This window comes from Taudactylus pleione, unplaced genomic scaffold, assembly GCF_031769625.1.
Source record: "Taudactylus pleione unplaced genomic scaffold, aTauple2 ptg001865l, whole genome shotgun sequence".
Lineage (NCBI taxonomy): Eukaryota > Metazoa > Chordata > Amphibia > Anura > Myobatrachidae > Taudactylus > Taudactylus pleione.
The window spans coordinates 72,893-89,801 of record NW_028286262.1 but is presented as its reverse complement, the minus strand read 5'-3'; the positions used below and the strand labels follow the sequence as shown (position 1 = coordinate 89,801).

Below are 16,909 nucleotides of genomic sequence, written 5' to 3'. Positions count from 1 at the left end.
ACCAAAATCCTGTTTTTTGTGTTGTTTATTTTATTTTTTTTAATGCTTTGGTATGTCTCGGTGTAATGGCTGCATGAAGTAAGAATAAAAAATTAGTAAATTATAATTTTGTTGCTTGAAATACTTAATGGTAGCCTATGATATACCCTCCCTAATGTGTTTTTTCCCTAAGTGGTGAGGAGACACTCAAGACTGAGGAGTGATAGGGGGAAGGGACCCATATACCCAGAGTGGGCAGTCCCCAGTAGGGAAAAAACCTCCGGGCTAATACTAGGCGAAGGGAATATAATCTCAGTGATACCTTTTTTTTTTTTTTAAACTGTCAGCATGCAGGCATTGCTTGTAATTTGTGAGCGTTTCCTGTTCATTTCTCTGGATAATACGTTTTTATGTCATTTCCGTGCCCACTGAAATGCATTGCCTGTTCAAATAAATGGGGGCAAGTATTTGCTTTTGTTCAGTAAAGTCCACAGAAAACACCTAAATTTAACAAATCTATTTTTATAGATTGGAGAATTTGGAGAATGAATTAACATTTTATGACTATGGCGCAATCGAACTTCTGAACATAATTTCCCATTGATAGCCTTCTTATTGGTGTACATTACATGCATGTACAAAACGTACTTAAATGTAATTGGAACAGCATAGTACTCCTCTAGGGAAATTATTTTCTCCACTCTGTTCCCCTCTAAGTCTTGTCCATTATACAGCCAGGTAATTGATCAGCTAGAAGAAACTTGATAAAGTGAGTTTTGTTTTTTTCACTGTAGAATATGTATAGTGCTCTCTGGTATACAGGCAACTGGAAGGCTTAGAACAGGTCTGGGCAAGCTGTAGAATTACAACGCTTGGTAAGCCACGAGTTCCAGTATAGCTTACTAGCTATAAGTTGGAAGAGCCTGCTGGGAATTGTAATTTCACAATACGTGGAGAGCCAGTAATGTGAGCAACTTGTAAGTGACGCATATAAATAATTGGCGTGTTAGTGAGCTGTGAATTTAACTATTAGAAAGTTGTGTTTAAAACCGATTGTACACCATGAAAAAATAATTTATTTCGATTCATTGCTAGTTGGCTTTGGCTTATTATTTGCTAATAATTGCCTATCCCAAAGGTTCCCAATCTCTGTCCTTAAGGCACCCTAGCAGTCCAGGTTTTAAGGCTATCCATGCTTGACCACAAGTGACTTAATTAGTACCCTAGTCGATTTGATTTAACCACCTGTGCTCAACCTGAACTGTTGGGGATATGTAAAGAAAAATATCAATTGTTATAACCAGGGCTCCTTTAATATGTCTCAATGGTTCTTAATGATTCTAACATAAAACAGTCAGAATTCCTCAGCTGTTATCCCGGAATACACTCCCTTTGATTGCGGCTAGGTGAAAGAGCTGCCAATGGACAGTTATTAAAAAGTGTGTGTAAGATGTCCGGGTAAGATCTGCTGCAGTCCAGATTCTCACCCGCCGATGGAATAACGCCTCCCAGCTCTACCGATGTCAGTCACTATGTAATCACCACCGTCACCGTCAATGAGGGAAGTCCCAGCACCCACGCGTTCCGACCCCCCATGGGTATTTCTCAAGGTAAGCCAATTCTGGTTCACCATCTTACACACGCTTTTTAAGAACTGTCCGTTGGCAGCTCTTTCATCCAGCTGCAGTCAAAGGGAGTGTATTCCGGGATAACAGCTGAGGAATTCTGACTGTTTTATGTTGGAATCATTAAGAACCATTGAGACATTAAAGGAGCACTGGTGATATCTATTGCTATTTTTCTTTACATTTTCTAATGAGTGGTGGAGGGATTAGGAAATACTTTCACTTGTGATTGGAACACTTGACAGCTCTGCATTCTTTGCGCACTGTATGGTTGACAATCTTCTTGTTTAAACATGAACTGTTGGGGAGCCTTGAGAACCACGTTTTGGAACCTCTGGCCTAGCCTGTAAACTTGTAGCTTGTGATACATGATGGTCATGTGGATGCCCTCTGTAACTGTATAGTGCCTTGTGCGAACAGCTCTTTGTTTTGTTTTCCTTAAATTGTAGCTGTTTATATGTCTTAAACTACAGTAGTCGCATTATTGAGATATATTGGGTATTTACATGTCACTTGTGTATTGTAATGTTTTTTTATTGCTTCATTCAAAGTGTGCTTTTTTTCTGCATATTGCATCCCATTGTGACTACAAGACAAAGATGGTGCAAGTATAAAGTCCTATTGCAATGGCTGCAATATGTACACATAGGTGAAATCCCAAAGTCACTTAGCCCTTTTCGAGATTTTCAAATAAGAAAAATTGGTCACAGTGCACAGAAGCTCTCTGGGCCCAGCTGGTTTTAGATGTATTCTGTGCGGGGCTCGCACCCCTGTGCCTGTGCACTCTGAAATCTGTCCCACAGGTATTATTTCAAAATCTGTTAGTTATACATGATTGAAACAGTCCTCAGCCATGTACTATTCTTATTAGACAATGACTCATGCACTGCATTAATGTCTTCTAATCTCTGCGTTTTATTTTAGGCTCGCATCAGAGTCTGTATACATGCATTGCTTTATTTGGGTGCAATTTCATTTTCAGTCATTAATTTTTCCTCATGAAATCTGCAACTATTACCAAGACATCTGTAGCATTGGGAAACTATTAATTCAGTATAATGGATTGGTGTTATCAAAGCTGGGAGGACAGACTTTGCTCCTGAGCAAATACAATTCAGCACATCCTGCCCAGTAGTGTACATAATACATGTAAGATCCTTGTTAATTTAGAACGACTATAAAATACTGTAACTGATTATCCTTCAGTAACTTGAGGTTTTTTTGTTTCCCTTTTTTTCTTCTTTTACATATTGCTCTTAGATCATACAGGAAATCTGGAGCTCCGTTCTTATTCAACCCAATACAATAAAAGTTCTGGCTTTAGACCCTTTACATTGCAATGCCTGGAAAAATCACTACAAAAACTGAACAGATTTCGGGCAGATGAAGGTGTCAACTTGGTTCCTGCAGAACCCAACATACTATTAAACTCATTAACCGCTCCCAAACGCAGTCTCTCTCAGAAAATGAGAAGACTGCGGTATTCACAGCCCACATTCCCAGGGAAGACTCAGTGTACAGGAAATGGTGCTCAAAATGATGTTTACACCCCCCGGTCATGTAATTCAAGCAACATGCTGACTCCTGTGATAGAAAATGGATCAAGTGGGTCAGAATGGAAGATTGGAGCATATGTGCCAGGCATGCAGCATAAGATTCATTACAAAAAGTTTACCAGAGCACATAGAAGTCCAGTTCCAGAATACAAGAGTTTTTTTGCTGCAGAATGTGAGAAAATTTACAATCAATTGAAGATGCATGACCTAAAAAGAATGAGGTTGGGAGATGTGTCCACCATTGAAGCAGAGCCACCTCCAGTATTGACCAATACTATTAATTCCATTATAATTGTGGAGTTGGAAAATACTCGGACCATGGAGAAGTCTGCATTAAGTGTGAGTCAGCTGGATTTGGAGAAAATGAATATGGATTACTCTGTCCCAGAAACAGCATTGCCTTTACTGGCAGCATCAGACCATGTGCTCTGCAGTAGCAATGGAAATGAGCAAATAGAAACAGTGACAATAGCCGACATTACTCAAGATATTGTAAGCATGCCTGGAGAAGGGCCAGTTGGGGATGCCACTCAGGACATTGTGACCACACATGGTGAAGGGTCTGTAACAGATGCCACTCAGGACATTGAATTGATGCATTATAAGATGTCTATAGTAGATTCCATGCTAGACAATGTGACTATGGATAGTGAAATGCCTGTAGCTGAAGCAGAGGCTCCTATAGGAACAATGTGTAGCAAAGTATCTGATTTAGACGCTACACAGGATATAGTAGTAAATGTGGAGCCAGTAACGTATTTCACTCAGAAACATGTTTTACCGCAAGGTGAGGTTACTGTCCATAAGAACATGCATGAAGTGATAACTCTACCAAAATCCTTTCAGGATATTATATCTATACAAACTGAACCCAGTGTCATTGCTCAAAGCCATCTTTCCTTTCAAGAAAAAGTTACAATCTGCAATGCTGAAAAGGAAACCTGCATTAATATGGTGACTCGCACCCCTTTGCAAGATTTTACATCAGTGCAACATAGGGGTAATCTATCAAAATATCCTCAAGGTGTTCGGTCAATTCCAACTGAAGTGACAACATCTCTGGTTATAAATAAGACATTCACACATTGCAAGAAGACCATTTCTAATTACACACAAGACGTTTTCTTAAAGCATAATAATGGGACTACAACCACCACTGTACTGGACACTACAACAATATTCTGTGATACGGCAATGCCCAACATTACTCAGGACATTGTTCTAATCAATGGGGAAATGACTCAAGCTAATGCAACACAAACCATAGAGTGCATGTACAGTGAAGTCCCTCCAATAAGCTACCTAACATACACAAGTGACAGTACCAAAGTTATAGCTGCAAACAAAACACTATTAAGCAATTTGCCAGAAAATGCGAATAATCCAACTAATGAATTTGAGAACAGGTGCAGGCAGGTGGGGCCAGCTAATGGGAATAGGTTCTATGCAAATGACTCCACACCTGATCTGGATATAACTGATCTTGCCCATGATGGAAGTGACTTCTGTGCCCAACCACGCACCTTAATTACCTCTACACCTCTCCCAGGTATCAGTAATCATCTATTTATTAAAAAGGCATGTGGAGGCCCCATACAGCAGAAACAAAGGCCATTCTTAAACCATGTTCAAGAGACAAAAATAAGAGCATCTATACAGCAAAAGGAAACTGTACTATTGCCAAGGCAACCATTAATTGGTGATACCCAGATAATAGAGAGAACCTATAAGGGTTTACGGCTTCCTCAAAGTAGCAGAAGTAGTATTCCAAAAGCACCAGAAGTGTCAAAGACACTGCAGCCGGCATGTGGCATTCGTGCTCCCTGCAGTACCCAGGCATTAACCCCTGTCCTTAAAACTCCTGGAATGGTAACTGCACCAACTGAAGCCCACATGGGGCTTTGCAGAACAAGTATCCGCCCAGAAATGCTTACTAGCTTGCCAAATTCAGGTTACGCACAGCAATTTAAAAGTCTTGCATCTAGTAGCAATCTGCAGCAACACACCTCTGAAAACTGCTTGAAGACTGGCAAAGGTTCTGTAGCCAAGGTTAGTAAGCCAATATATATTTTCTATTAATAATAATAAAATATTATTATTATTTATTATTCTTATACTTTATTTATTATCCTTTATTATTATCCTTTATTATTATTATTTATTTCCTTTATTATTATCCTTTATGATTTTATTATTAGTTTTTATATATATATATAATATAGCGCCACAAGCGTGCTGCAGCACATAACAAATTACATAAACAGTTGAGCAGAACAAGAGAACAGTAATTTACAGTACATGGCAGGACAAGTACATGGTATAATAAATGGGATGTAGTTAATAGACCGGCGGATGCAATGCCGTCGGTCTAAATCTCAACAGGACTTGCTCGACAAGGGACTTAAGATAGGCGTGGAAATGCCGACACCGATCTTAATCCCGATGCCGGAAGACCGACCCCCCCACCATCCCGATCTTCCTGTGATGGGTAAGTATAACACTTAGCCCGGGGATGGGGGGGGTTAGGTTTATGGACCCCCGGGGGGACTTGAGGTTAGGCACCACCCTGGGGAAGGTTAGGGTTAGGCTAGCGGAAGGGGGGGGTTAGGCACTAGGGGGGGAGGTTAGGGTTAGGTAACCCTCGGGAGGGTCAGGCTTAGGGTGCAGGAGGAGTTGTAAGGTTTAGGCACCCCTGGGGGGAGGTTAGGGTTAGACACTAGGAGGGGAGGTTAGGGTTAGCCACTGCTAAAGGGGGGTTAGGGGGGAGAGGGAAGGGTTAGGGTACTTACCAACGCCCGTGGGGATCTCGAGCTGTCGGACTCTCCCTGTCGGGATTTGAACCGGCGGCTGTTGAGCTGCCAGTATTTCAATCCCATTCCATAATAAATATTGCTGTAACAGTAGCAGGGTAGCAAATGTCAAGGGTTAGGTGCTGTTGTAAGGAGTAGATAACAGAATAAGTAAAGGAAGAAAAAGTACACGGGGAAGAGGGCCCTGCTCGTGAGAGCTTACATTCTATAGGGGAGGGGCAGACAGGGGTGACACAGATTGGGTAGACGGTGAGTATGGGACAGACTGTTAGGATGAGAGATCATTGGCTTCCTACTATACAGTATGTTAAGAAGTCACTTGGAGTAAGATTTACTCCACTGACTTTGTACTTTGTGAGAGGTTTTTGTAGGTGTCATGTTACTTTGAAATGCCACGGTTGTCATTTCAGTTTGTGTTTGATGGGTAGCTGGAGCCACTTCATCAAGGGCTATTTCTAGCATTTGCTTAAGGTATGATATAGCAGTCTCAAGAGAAGTAAATGTAAAAATTGGTGAGAGTAGTTGTTGTCGAGAGATGAACAGTTGTTCTCAATGTTGCTTACTGTACCTTGCCAGATATGCACTTTCTGTTAAACTTTCAATTGTCAGAGGGGTACCCTGTGTAACACCATGCGATTAAAACACACCATCTTAATAAATTATATGAAATAAAGACTCGGAGACTTGGCAGAATAATTGGTTAGCAATTTATTAAAATTATCTAGTTAGTATTAAATTAATCTAAACTGATTGAAGATATGGTGGCAAAGAAAGGACTGCAACATGTAGCTTACTCCAGACATGCAGCACACAGACATGCATACCAAGCGGACACCGCCTAAGGTGCAGAGCAACCGGTAACTAAACAAACTTGTCAACAAAAAGGTATCCACTCAACCCTCTAACATGACTACCCACCCGGAAGGGTGATGATGCTATCCCCGGCAGGGTGATCCAGCGAACTTAACAAGTCAGAGGGTGAGCGCACCAGAAAACTATAATACCACAAACTGAAAGAGACTTGCACCCTAAGTGGCGACCTGACGTTCTTTCCTGCCAATGCGAAGGTCTGGTTACAGGACCAATGCACCGCCACCATATCACAACTAAAACACTGAAGAAAGAACCTGGAACAGATCCTCAACAAAAAACCCCACCTCAGTCAAATGAACGCCATCTCTCCTATACAGATATGGATGCTGGAAACGTATCCTGTCATGCACAATGACGCCACCCCCAGAGGCTAACACATGCTTCACAACTGCTGCATTCACCTTCTTTCTGGCTTCATCCATCGCCCTACCATACTGCACACCACGCCAGACCAGCCAAGGCACAATAAACAACCATATGATCTTGCCAGAAGGCCATGCTGACGCCTGCCACAGCATCCCTCTCACACCAATCCACCGCACACAATCAGAGCAAGGAAAGGAAGGAGCACCACAAGCATCCATGAACTTAGCAACCCAGAAAACATGAGTGGCCAACAATCCATACTTTGAGAGCGTCAAGCTTAACACCTGAATGGGGAGAAAAAGAATGCAAAATTAAATGAATTTGCAATTATAGCTAATTAGCGGAGAATCTGCCAAAAGGAAAAATATTGGTGTAACCAGCTGCAAGGCTGAATTTTAGACAAGCTTCAGAGCCAATTCGAAGCAAACACAAGGACACATGAGGGGAGGAGAACACTGATAACTCGGCTGGAGGAAAAACCTACTGAGGGACGTATTGTAATTAGTGATTCCAATAAGCCAAATTAGGTCCGTCAGTTCAGGCAAAATAAAAGGCCAAATGCCTCCAGACTTCCGCTGCCACAGCGACAAGTAGCTAATCCCCGAGTTGGGTAGACAAGGACAAACAAGAACATACATCGAAAGTAAACAAACAAATAAACATAACACGAATAAACATAACATTATAAAATGCAAATGCAATCAATGCAGGGGCCGAATGTATCGCTTATAACTGGAGGATTTCCAATGCCTAAAGCCTTAATTTCAGACACAGAAAATCCCGCCAAAGCGGCGGAAGTTGCTGCCCCGATACGAAAAGAATGCGTACCAAAATCCCGGGAGGAGAGGCCGACACAAGAGACACAGCACTCCAAAACCCATCCAAACTGATACTTTGTCAAAGGAGAGCTATCCGCATGCAAAAGCCAGGAGCCCGCAGCAGCAGGCCTGACTTCAAGATATTGTGTGGCCAGTGCAATAGGGCAAATTCGCAGGTCCTCGGAAGGCACTAGCGAAAATCCAATGGCCCCTACTCAGCTGATCAGTCTTGGAGCGCCTAATCCTACAAAGCAACGACCTCTCCCCCACCAGGACATCCGTCCGGTGCAGAGCAGCATCAACCCTTTTGGAGGCTGCAACTAACTCCGAAATCCGAAAAGCTCCATGAAAGGCCATAGAGAAAGCTAATTTATACAAAATAGTTTCAAATACCGAATCCACAATGTCTGCTACGGCCGCAAGGAGGAAAGGAAGGAGGGAAACCTCGATGGAACGTCTATTGTCGGGTGCTACCGGAACTGAACGAGCCCAACCTTTCAAGGCCTTCTGAAAAAGAAAGCTCTTGGTAAAGTCTGGAAGGATTTTTAATTTCAGAAAATGAAATACCAGCTAAATAACGAGATACCACTGCTCTGGATCTGCCAGAGACATAGAGATGCCAAATAAAAGAAAGCATCAACTGATGCCTGCTCTTACTTGCCACCTTGTCCTGAGGAAGCCTGCAAACCCCTGCCAGGGTATCGATCTCGATACCCAAAAATGATAAGCAAGCGAGAGGACCCTCCGTCTTCCCATCGGCAACTGGCACCCCAAAATGGAAAAACAAAGTTCGCAATGAAAATAAAACGAAAGCACAATGCTCCTAATCGACAGGACCCACACACAGGAAATCGTCGAGATAGTGAGCTATCCCGTGACCCCCACAAGAAGTCTCCATGCACCAATGAAGAAAGGTGCTACATTTTTCAAAAAAGGCACAAGAAACAGAGCATCCCATAGGCAAGCACTTGTCTATAAAATACCCATTCCACATGTGAAAACCCATGTACCTGAAGGACTCAGGATGTAGGGGCAGTAGACGGAATGCTGATTCTACATCTATCTTCGCCATGAGAGCACCAAGGACATATGATCTAACCAACTCCAAAGCCTCGCTAAAAGACTGATACACCACCGAACAAAATGCCGGAAGAATAGCGTCGTTCACCGAGGACCCTGATGGGTAAGAGATGCTGAATGAGCCTAAATTTACCAGGAGACTTTTTTGGGAACCACTCCCATGGGAGAAAGGGATCAAATAATCCAGTGGAGGTCGTTCAAATGGGCCCGCCATTCGCCCGAGGCTCACTTCCTTTTGGATTTTAGTATGAAGTACAGCAGGCAATTCTCATGCTTACCGCAGAGGTCCTCAAGGTTTGGATGCCAGCCCAACCATTTGGTCATAGCATCCAAACACACTGGGGACGATGCCTTACTTAGCAGCGGTATTCCCTGCTGGCTTAGAAGATTGCTGTCCAGCCGGTCGGGAACAATTGGAAACGCCACAACACAAACAGAGGTGTTGAAAACTACACCGCTGCCCCTGTGTACAAGTGGCATTGTTAAAAGCAAAACATTTGCCTTTATTTTGAGACTGAGCTGAAAGACTGCCCGAGCCTGGCAGCCGACGAACAGAAGGATCGTCAACTGGAAGACGCTGAGGCTGTGTAACTTCTAGCCACACCTCCATGTCCTTACCTCCAAACTCAATAACTGGCCTCCCATCCTGCTTCCGATGAAATTCTTCGTCATAAGCCCGCCATGCAAACCCCTGGGAACTGCACTGCATGCTATTAATAAGGTGCAGGTACCTGATAACATTTAAATGCTCCTGAGGACGAGTCACCAAATGGCATGATGCAAACATGCAGAAACCCACAATCCAATTACTAAAGGACTTGAAAGTGTCCAGGCCAACTCCACCCTTACTCTTGGCTGCCTTAAAGTCCTATTTTGTTTTTGTCAGTGAGCGCAAAAATGTCCACATATAAACCCTTAGGGGTCTATTTACTAAGCAGTGCTAGGAGACAGAGTGAAAAGTGATAAGGTGCCAGCCAATCAGCTCCCAACTGTCATTTTTCAAACACAGCCTGTGAGATGACAGTTGGGAGCTGATTGGCTGGCACCTTATCACTTTTCACTGTCTCCTAACATTACTTAGTAAATAGACCCCTTTGTAATCTTGCGCTTACAGCATGGACGTAAGCCGCGCAAGACGGCCTTATTATTGCAGCGAACCCCTAGTGACCGTTTAGAATGTATGACTTAACACGCTGGTCGGCCTCGCTTTTAGCATATTTAGCAGCTCGCTTGCGCGCCCTGGCAGAGCTGCTGGCGTCTGACAGCAGCGATAAAGAGGAACAACAGCTGCTACTATCATCATCATCCACGCAAGAAGACCCACCTGATGTACTCTGCTGCTCGCCACACAAAGAATCGGCCAAAGTCACTTCCCCGTCCACGGCTGCCTCCTCGTGACTGTCGCTGGCATCGCCGTCTGAAAAAGAAGGCAACACAGCATCTGGCGCCGTAGCCGCCGGCGCTGGCAAAGGTGCGGAAGAAAGCGTAGCTGAAATGGGTGATACTTGGGAAGGGACTGCACCTGGGGTACCTTGCGCTACTAAGGACCCGAATGCGCGCCCTGCTGACAAAAATTGTTCAGGCATGATCGCTGATTACTGCGAGGTAGGAACTGCAGGGGGCGTACCAGCTGAAGACCTGGTAGTTGTGAGAAAGCCGCTATATAAGGGGCAAATAGAGTGGCCGCTATAAGCCGCTATATAAGGGGCAAATAGAGTGGCCATGGAAGACATAATGTTTATAACCCCTCTAGCATCCCCAGAGCCTGTGGGCATAGTAAGCTGGGAGGCCCCACACTGACACTAGCCCCCTGTGACTGTGGCTCTGCACTCTGAGAAGCCCCTTGAGCCGGATTATTCATTACAACAGAGCTGCTGGCAGAGCCCACCTGCAGCAAGCTCTGATCCTGACTACTAAAATGGCGGCTAAGCCCCGCCCCATGAACAGGCTCAGAGAGCTGAGCAGAACCGCCATCTTCAATTTGGGCCTGTGCACCTTATGTTAGCCCTAGAGGCACGAGCCGGGGCTCGAGATCGGGCTGGTCTCGAACCCACAGCCACCCCCACACTACCCACGGGTGTCCCAGCCGGGTAATGAAAAATGGTCACCCACAGCTGTGCGAGCGGCCTTAAGGCCAGAATTAAAAAAAAAAAAAAAAAGGGACGCCCTGATTCAGAGCGAGCGCACGCAAATAGCGTACACCTCTGAATCAGGCCCAATGTCCACTTTAGTGGAATCCAGTTGGAGTGAATAAGTCATACCTCCCAACTTTGCAGAACGGGAAGGAGGGACAGGGCGTGCGCTGAAGGCGCGCGCATCGAAAAAGGGGTGTGGCTCCCAAGAAGGGGGCAGAGCCAACTGAAAATGGGGCGGAGCCTCGCGGCTTCCCCCCGTTTTCGTCACTATAGGAGGCGTGCCCAGCACTCTGAGATGCTGGGCCGCCCCCCAGGCTCTCCCTACGCTAGTGAATAGATGCCGTGCGATGCGCACGGCATCTGTTCACCTTCTGCACACCCGCTGCTCTGCTAGGCAGAGCAGCGGGTGTGCTCTCCCCAACTTCCCCCCCCCCCCCCACCGCGGGACACTGTGGCCCGCGGGCAGGACAGCGGGACAGTCCCAGAAAAACGGGACTATCCCGCTGGAAGCGGGACAGTTGGGAGGTATGAATAAGTCCAGGGCTTGGTCCAGGTGTCTCCACAGTATGCACAGTCCCCATGCAATATAAGAACAAGTACAATTTCTCTCTGACGCGCGTTTCCCTGTGTGTCCCACAGCTTTTTTAAAGGATAATGTTCTGTACTTGTATTGGGATTTATATACCCTAACCAATATGGCTTCTAATCAAAGCACATGTGTGATCAATCCATTCCATTTACAAATAGAGATATAAAACTATAAAAATAAACAATTGTAATTTAAAAACCTATATATTTCTATAGAAGGCAAAACATAAAAGGTGTGTATTTTTAGCATATATTCATCTAAAGTCGGGATATAATAATAATATTCCAGGATGGTTAGAAAGCTGAATTACTTCCTGGTCACATATGGTAAATAAACCATCATGTGACTCATAAATCTCCCATAGTAAGTAATACAGTGGGGAAGTACACTCCCCTCGTTGATGTCAGTAGTCAGATGCCTACTCTGTGTCCTGAAATACTGCTAGAGTATTACCTTGTCAGTGATATATAATTAATTTCGTCCGCGTGACCGACTGTATCCAATAAGCCCAGATATATTTTCGGGGACCAAAAAACATGGATTTTTCGACTATCATAATTTCTCGCCTATTTATTTTTTTGTATCACCCTATCCTATTTATTTGTACAAATAGGATAATTTGGCTGAAAACGCATAGGATAATCCCCCTAATCCTATAGCAGCGGTAATTTACCACTGCTAATTGGATACAGGTGAAATTACCAACTAATTGGCTTAAAACTTACATTTTACAGCCTGTATTTGAAAAATACCCCCCCCCTCCCCCCACAGTCTTAGAAACAAATAGGGCTGAAATCAGGATGGGGACCTTCTACACAATGAATGCTGAACCTGTGTCTAAGTGCAATTACACATGCAGAGCCTTATTGCACACCCAACTGCAAGCCACATTGCCATCTATATTACAGTCCCTATGGAACTTAATCACCCATTCCATAAACCATTATTTTATATTTTGTACTGACTACACACTTCCTACAATGCAGTTGGAAAGGAAGCAAGCTGCTGCATTAAGAAAGTGAAGATACTTCTTGCAGATAATATCTACCAAACTCTTCATGTCTTGTAGAGTTTACCTTTCTATATATTCACTGAACCAAAGCTGACTGTTAGTGAGCAGGTGTCTATTATATTGTCAGTCTAGATTTCAAATGTATACATAACATGCCACAATAATCTTAAATACAAAACATGTACAGTTTTGTATTTAATGTTCTGACCCTTTTAAATGCAGCATCTAAAACCGACAAAGACAAGGCTATGGACTTTGAAAAGCAGAAATTCACCTCTAAAGCTGGCCATATACCAGACCAACTTGCATCCAACTATCCAGTTAGTTGGTTGGAATGAAAATCTGGTAAGGCATGGAAGCACATGACCATGAACCATTTTCTCCCTCCCAACTCCTAGACACTGACAAAAACTGTTGTTTAAGCAAACTGTTTTTAAATCAATCATTTAATCAACTTGTCTGAAAGACCATTTTTGTCTGTTTTCAGGCATTTGGGTGCAAATTGCTCATTATCATTTGCTCCCATACCTTACCAGATTTTCATTCTAACCGGCCAACTAGCTGGATGAAAGTTGGTCTAGTCACGTGTATGGTCAGCTTAAATGTGTGTAGCATGTCTGATGAATAAATATTGTGAAGGCCAATTAGAGACACCTAAACCTGGTTGGGCACCAATTGCTGCCAATGTGCAGCATTTAATTGAGAATAATCGGATGTCTATTTTCAAAATACATGTGGTGTTTCTGACCGCATTTGCTAATTGGACATAGCCCTAGCACCTAAAGGCAAAAGTTAGATTCCACTAGTGCACATTGCCAGCTTTAAGTGCAAAATGTAACCATTGTCCTTATGTGGCTCTCAGCTGTGTCCTCCTGTGGACATACTAATTGGTGTACCTGATGCCCTTTCAGTAGTTATTATTATTATTATTATTATTATTATCCTTTATTTATATGGCACCACAAAGGTTCCGCAGCGCCTTACACAGTACATAAATGAGCACACAAGAAAAACGGTTAATAGTAATACAAAACAATGTAGGACAAGGACATGGTTTATAAACATAGCTGCATAACAAGCAGCAGGACATGAGCAACCAGGTGTTAGGTGTCATTGTGTGGAGTTACGAGTAAATTATACTATAACTACTGGAGGAGAAGCACGTGAGGGATGAGGGCCCTGCTCGTTAGAGCTTACATTCTAAAGGGGGAGGGCAGACAGACAGGGACGACACAGATGGGGTAGATAGTGAGGAAGGAGCATGGAGCAGTGGGTTAGGATATGTGCTGCGGTATGTGTGTGTTTAAGATAACCTGATGTTATGTCAAGATTAAGTCCTTCATACCTATCTCTATGACAGAAAATAGATTTTGTTTATGTGTTATTTACATGAGAGATGTACAAAATAAAGTTGTAGCACTTTAATTATTGTGTGTTACATTTTAGCATCTACATACATTCTGATAAAAAATGGATATATTATGGGACTGTCCCACCATCCTAATACAGTAGTGACTACTTTAATCCCAGCTGCTGGATACTATGCCATGCTCCAGTGAGTGGGTGCGTCTCACATGCTAGACCCACCCACAAATGGGTGCAGCCTTGCCCAACATGCTGTGGTCCCACAGGATGTTGCAGTACCTGGGCCCATAATTTCTTTTGGTAGCCCTGGAGGCAGAACCAGGTGGGGAAAGTGGTGGGGTAGCAAGGCCATGGAGGGAGGTGGTTGAGAATGGAGGAACAGTAATGGCAGGGGAAAGAAGCAGAGGGTTGGAAAGCAGACTGATGAGAGAAAAAAGGGGGAACAAGAAGCATAGGAGACAAGAGGGGGAGGATAGGGATGGATAAAGTAGAGGATTATGTGGGCACTGATTAAGGGGGGGGTGTGAAGTAAGAGTGTTCATGCTATGGACGAGGTAATAAGTGAGATGAAAACTGGAGTGGAGGCTGTGTGATACAGAGACAGTGTGGATTAAAGTTGTTAAATATTCAAAAATAGAGATAAAAGAACAGTGCTGCTAATGTATGAGTGCAGCTCCGAAAGTGATATATAAAGAGAGGTGTGTGAGTAGTGGGTGCAGGAATTAGTTATTAAATAAATGATTAAAGTGGATAGATGTGACACAATGGGAAAAGGCAATACATATAAGAATTTATGTAGTATGAGGGCAAAATTACAATGTACCAAGCCGATCCAGTCCGAAGTGTTATGTCCAAGCAGTGAGTGTAGTATGGAGTTTCCTGGATAATCATGAAGCAGAAGATGTTGATTTTGGTAATTCACATAAATAAGTTGCTTGTTGTCGTTCAGAAAGTGTTCTGGTTTTCAGTTTGTTTTCCTCCAGTTTAACTCCGGCGTAACTCTAAAGGCCCCCATACATCAGCAATCGATTGTGGCAATTCTGCTATTTGCAGATTATTGTATATAAAAAATCTGCTATGTACAGTATGGGCTTCACAGATCGCAGATTGCAACCAAAAAGTGATTGAAATTGTTAAACCAGATTGTCCAACATGTTGGATTTCACAGATGGATTGGGGCTGTAGATTGCTAGTATATGGAGATGACCAACAGATTTGCAGACCGTTGCTAGTAAAATGATGGGCCTTTCAAGATTGGCAGATCTGTGTTTGCTGAAAATGATCTGTAATGTATGGGCACAGATTACTGGATTGGGAAATCCTAATATCGGGCAATAAATCTTCAAATTGCTCAATTGTGGTTTTCAGATTGCTGATGTATGGGGGCATAAACTCTGTCCTCGGGACCCCACACAGGTTACGTTTGGCAGGTCACTGACACATTTTAAAAGATCCACAGGTGGAGCTAATAATTTCACTTGTGATTCTGTGAGGAGACCTGGAAAACATGCATTGTGTGGGGTCCTGAGGACCGAGTTTGAGAACCTGTGCTTTATTTGGTATGCATAAAGGATAAATATTACTTGTGTGCTGCTAAGACCTATTTAGATATTTATGACTTAACTGATTCAGTTAAACGCTTGCAAAATTAGTGTTTTGTAAGAGTGCCAGCCCTGTTGTAATCTTGGCAGATCTGGGAAGTTTAAACACTAGTTCATACTTAATGTAAATCCCCACTGAACCTTACATCAAGTATCCTCTTCAGTACAAGTAAAGCATTTTCTTAACATGTATATTTTCAAATAATGTTTTTATGCCTTCTACTAAATCTGCCTGTATTTAAGTAGTACTTACTAGTATGCTTTCTCATGCAGGAGGGAGTAGGGATGTCCAAGTTACCTACCCTGTCTCACTTGAGAACACCTTTTCAGCTGTGTAACCCAAGTAGTGGCATATTCGCAGGGAAGGCCCAGAACATTTTAGGTACTCAGAAAGCTGTTCGTAACTACAATGTTTCCTCAATACATCCTTCCCCGGGAAATGGTAAGAGTTTGCCAAGTATATGATATGACTGTAAACTGAAGGTGACCTATTAAGGAATCTTGCATATTTCCCTCCAGCAGGGCATGTAACTACGAAACTTGTCAGACCAGATCAAACTTTCATCTATCGCACTCAACCAACAAGTTCTCAGAAAAGCTCTTCCAAAATGCAGACTCGTCTACCAGGTAACACTTAAGAACTATAGTAAAACTTTGACATTGGTGTACCATAAACAGGCCTTCTGAATGGCACTTGAAAATGGAAGAGTAATCGGACAGTTTTCTTCTGCTACTTATGGGGTCTATTTACTAAGCCTTGGATGGGGATAAAGTAAACGGAGATGACAGCTAGTAGTTGGTTAGCTGGTACTTTATCTACGTTCACTTTATCCCCATCCAAGGTGTAGTAAATAGACACCTGTATTGTATAGAGCCCTACAGCTTAAGAGTTTATTTAATAAAACCTCTTCTGGAATCCTTAGTAGCCTTTTGGTTTTTGGCTTCCATTTGTATCACTATTCAAAGGTGCTACAAGTTAATATTTGATCTGTTGTGTTTTATAGCACACTTGACTTTGGACCAGTGGTTGTCCCTTCCTTTTTTTGTTTAAGCCACTCTACAGGTAACACTTAACAGTGTGGTCAACTTGATAGAGCTGC

At 43.1% G+C, this 16,909-nt stretch overlaps 1 protein-coding gene across 3 annotated transcripts in view; it reads left to right on the top strand.

Annotated features, from left to right (window-relative positions):
• Positions 1–16,909, top strand: part of LOC148436253 (uncharacterized) — a 125,163-nt gene that overhangs the window by 98,742 nt on the left and 9,512 nt on the right. For 2 of the 3 annotated variants that reach the window (XM_088465126.1, XM_088465124.1), the window contains 3 exons: positions 2,865–5,209; positions 16,083–16,251; positions 16,329–16,436. In XM_088465126.1, coding sequence (XP_088321252.1) covers positions 2,865–5,209; positions 16,083–16,251; positions 16,329–16,436 — 2,622 coding nt within the window. The remainder of the gene's footprint in view (positions 1–2,864; positions 5,210–16,082; positions 16,252–16,328; positions 16,437–16,909) is intronic. The other variant, XM_088465125.1, reaches the window with a different exon arrangement.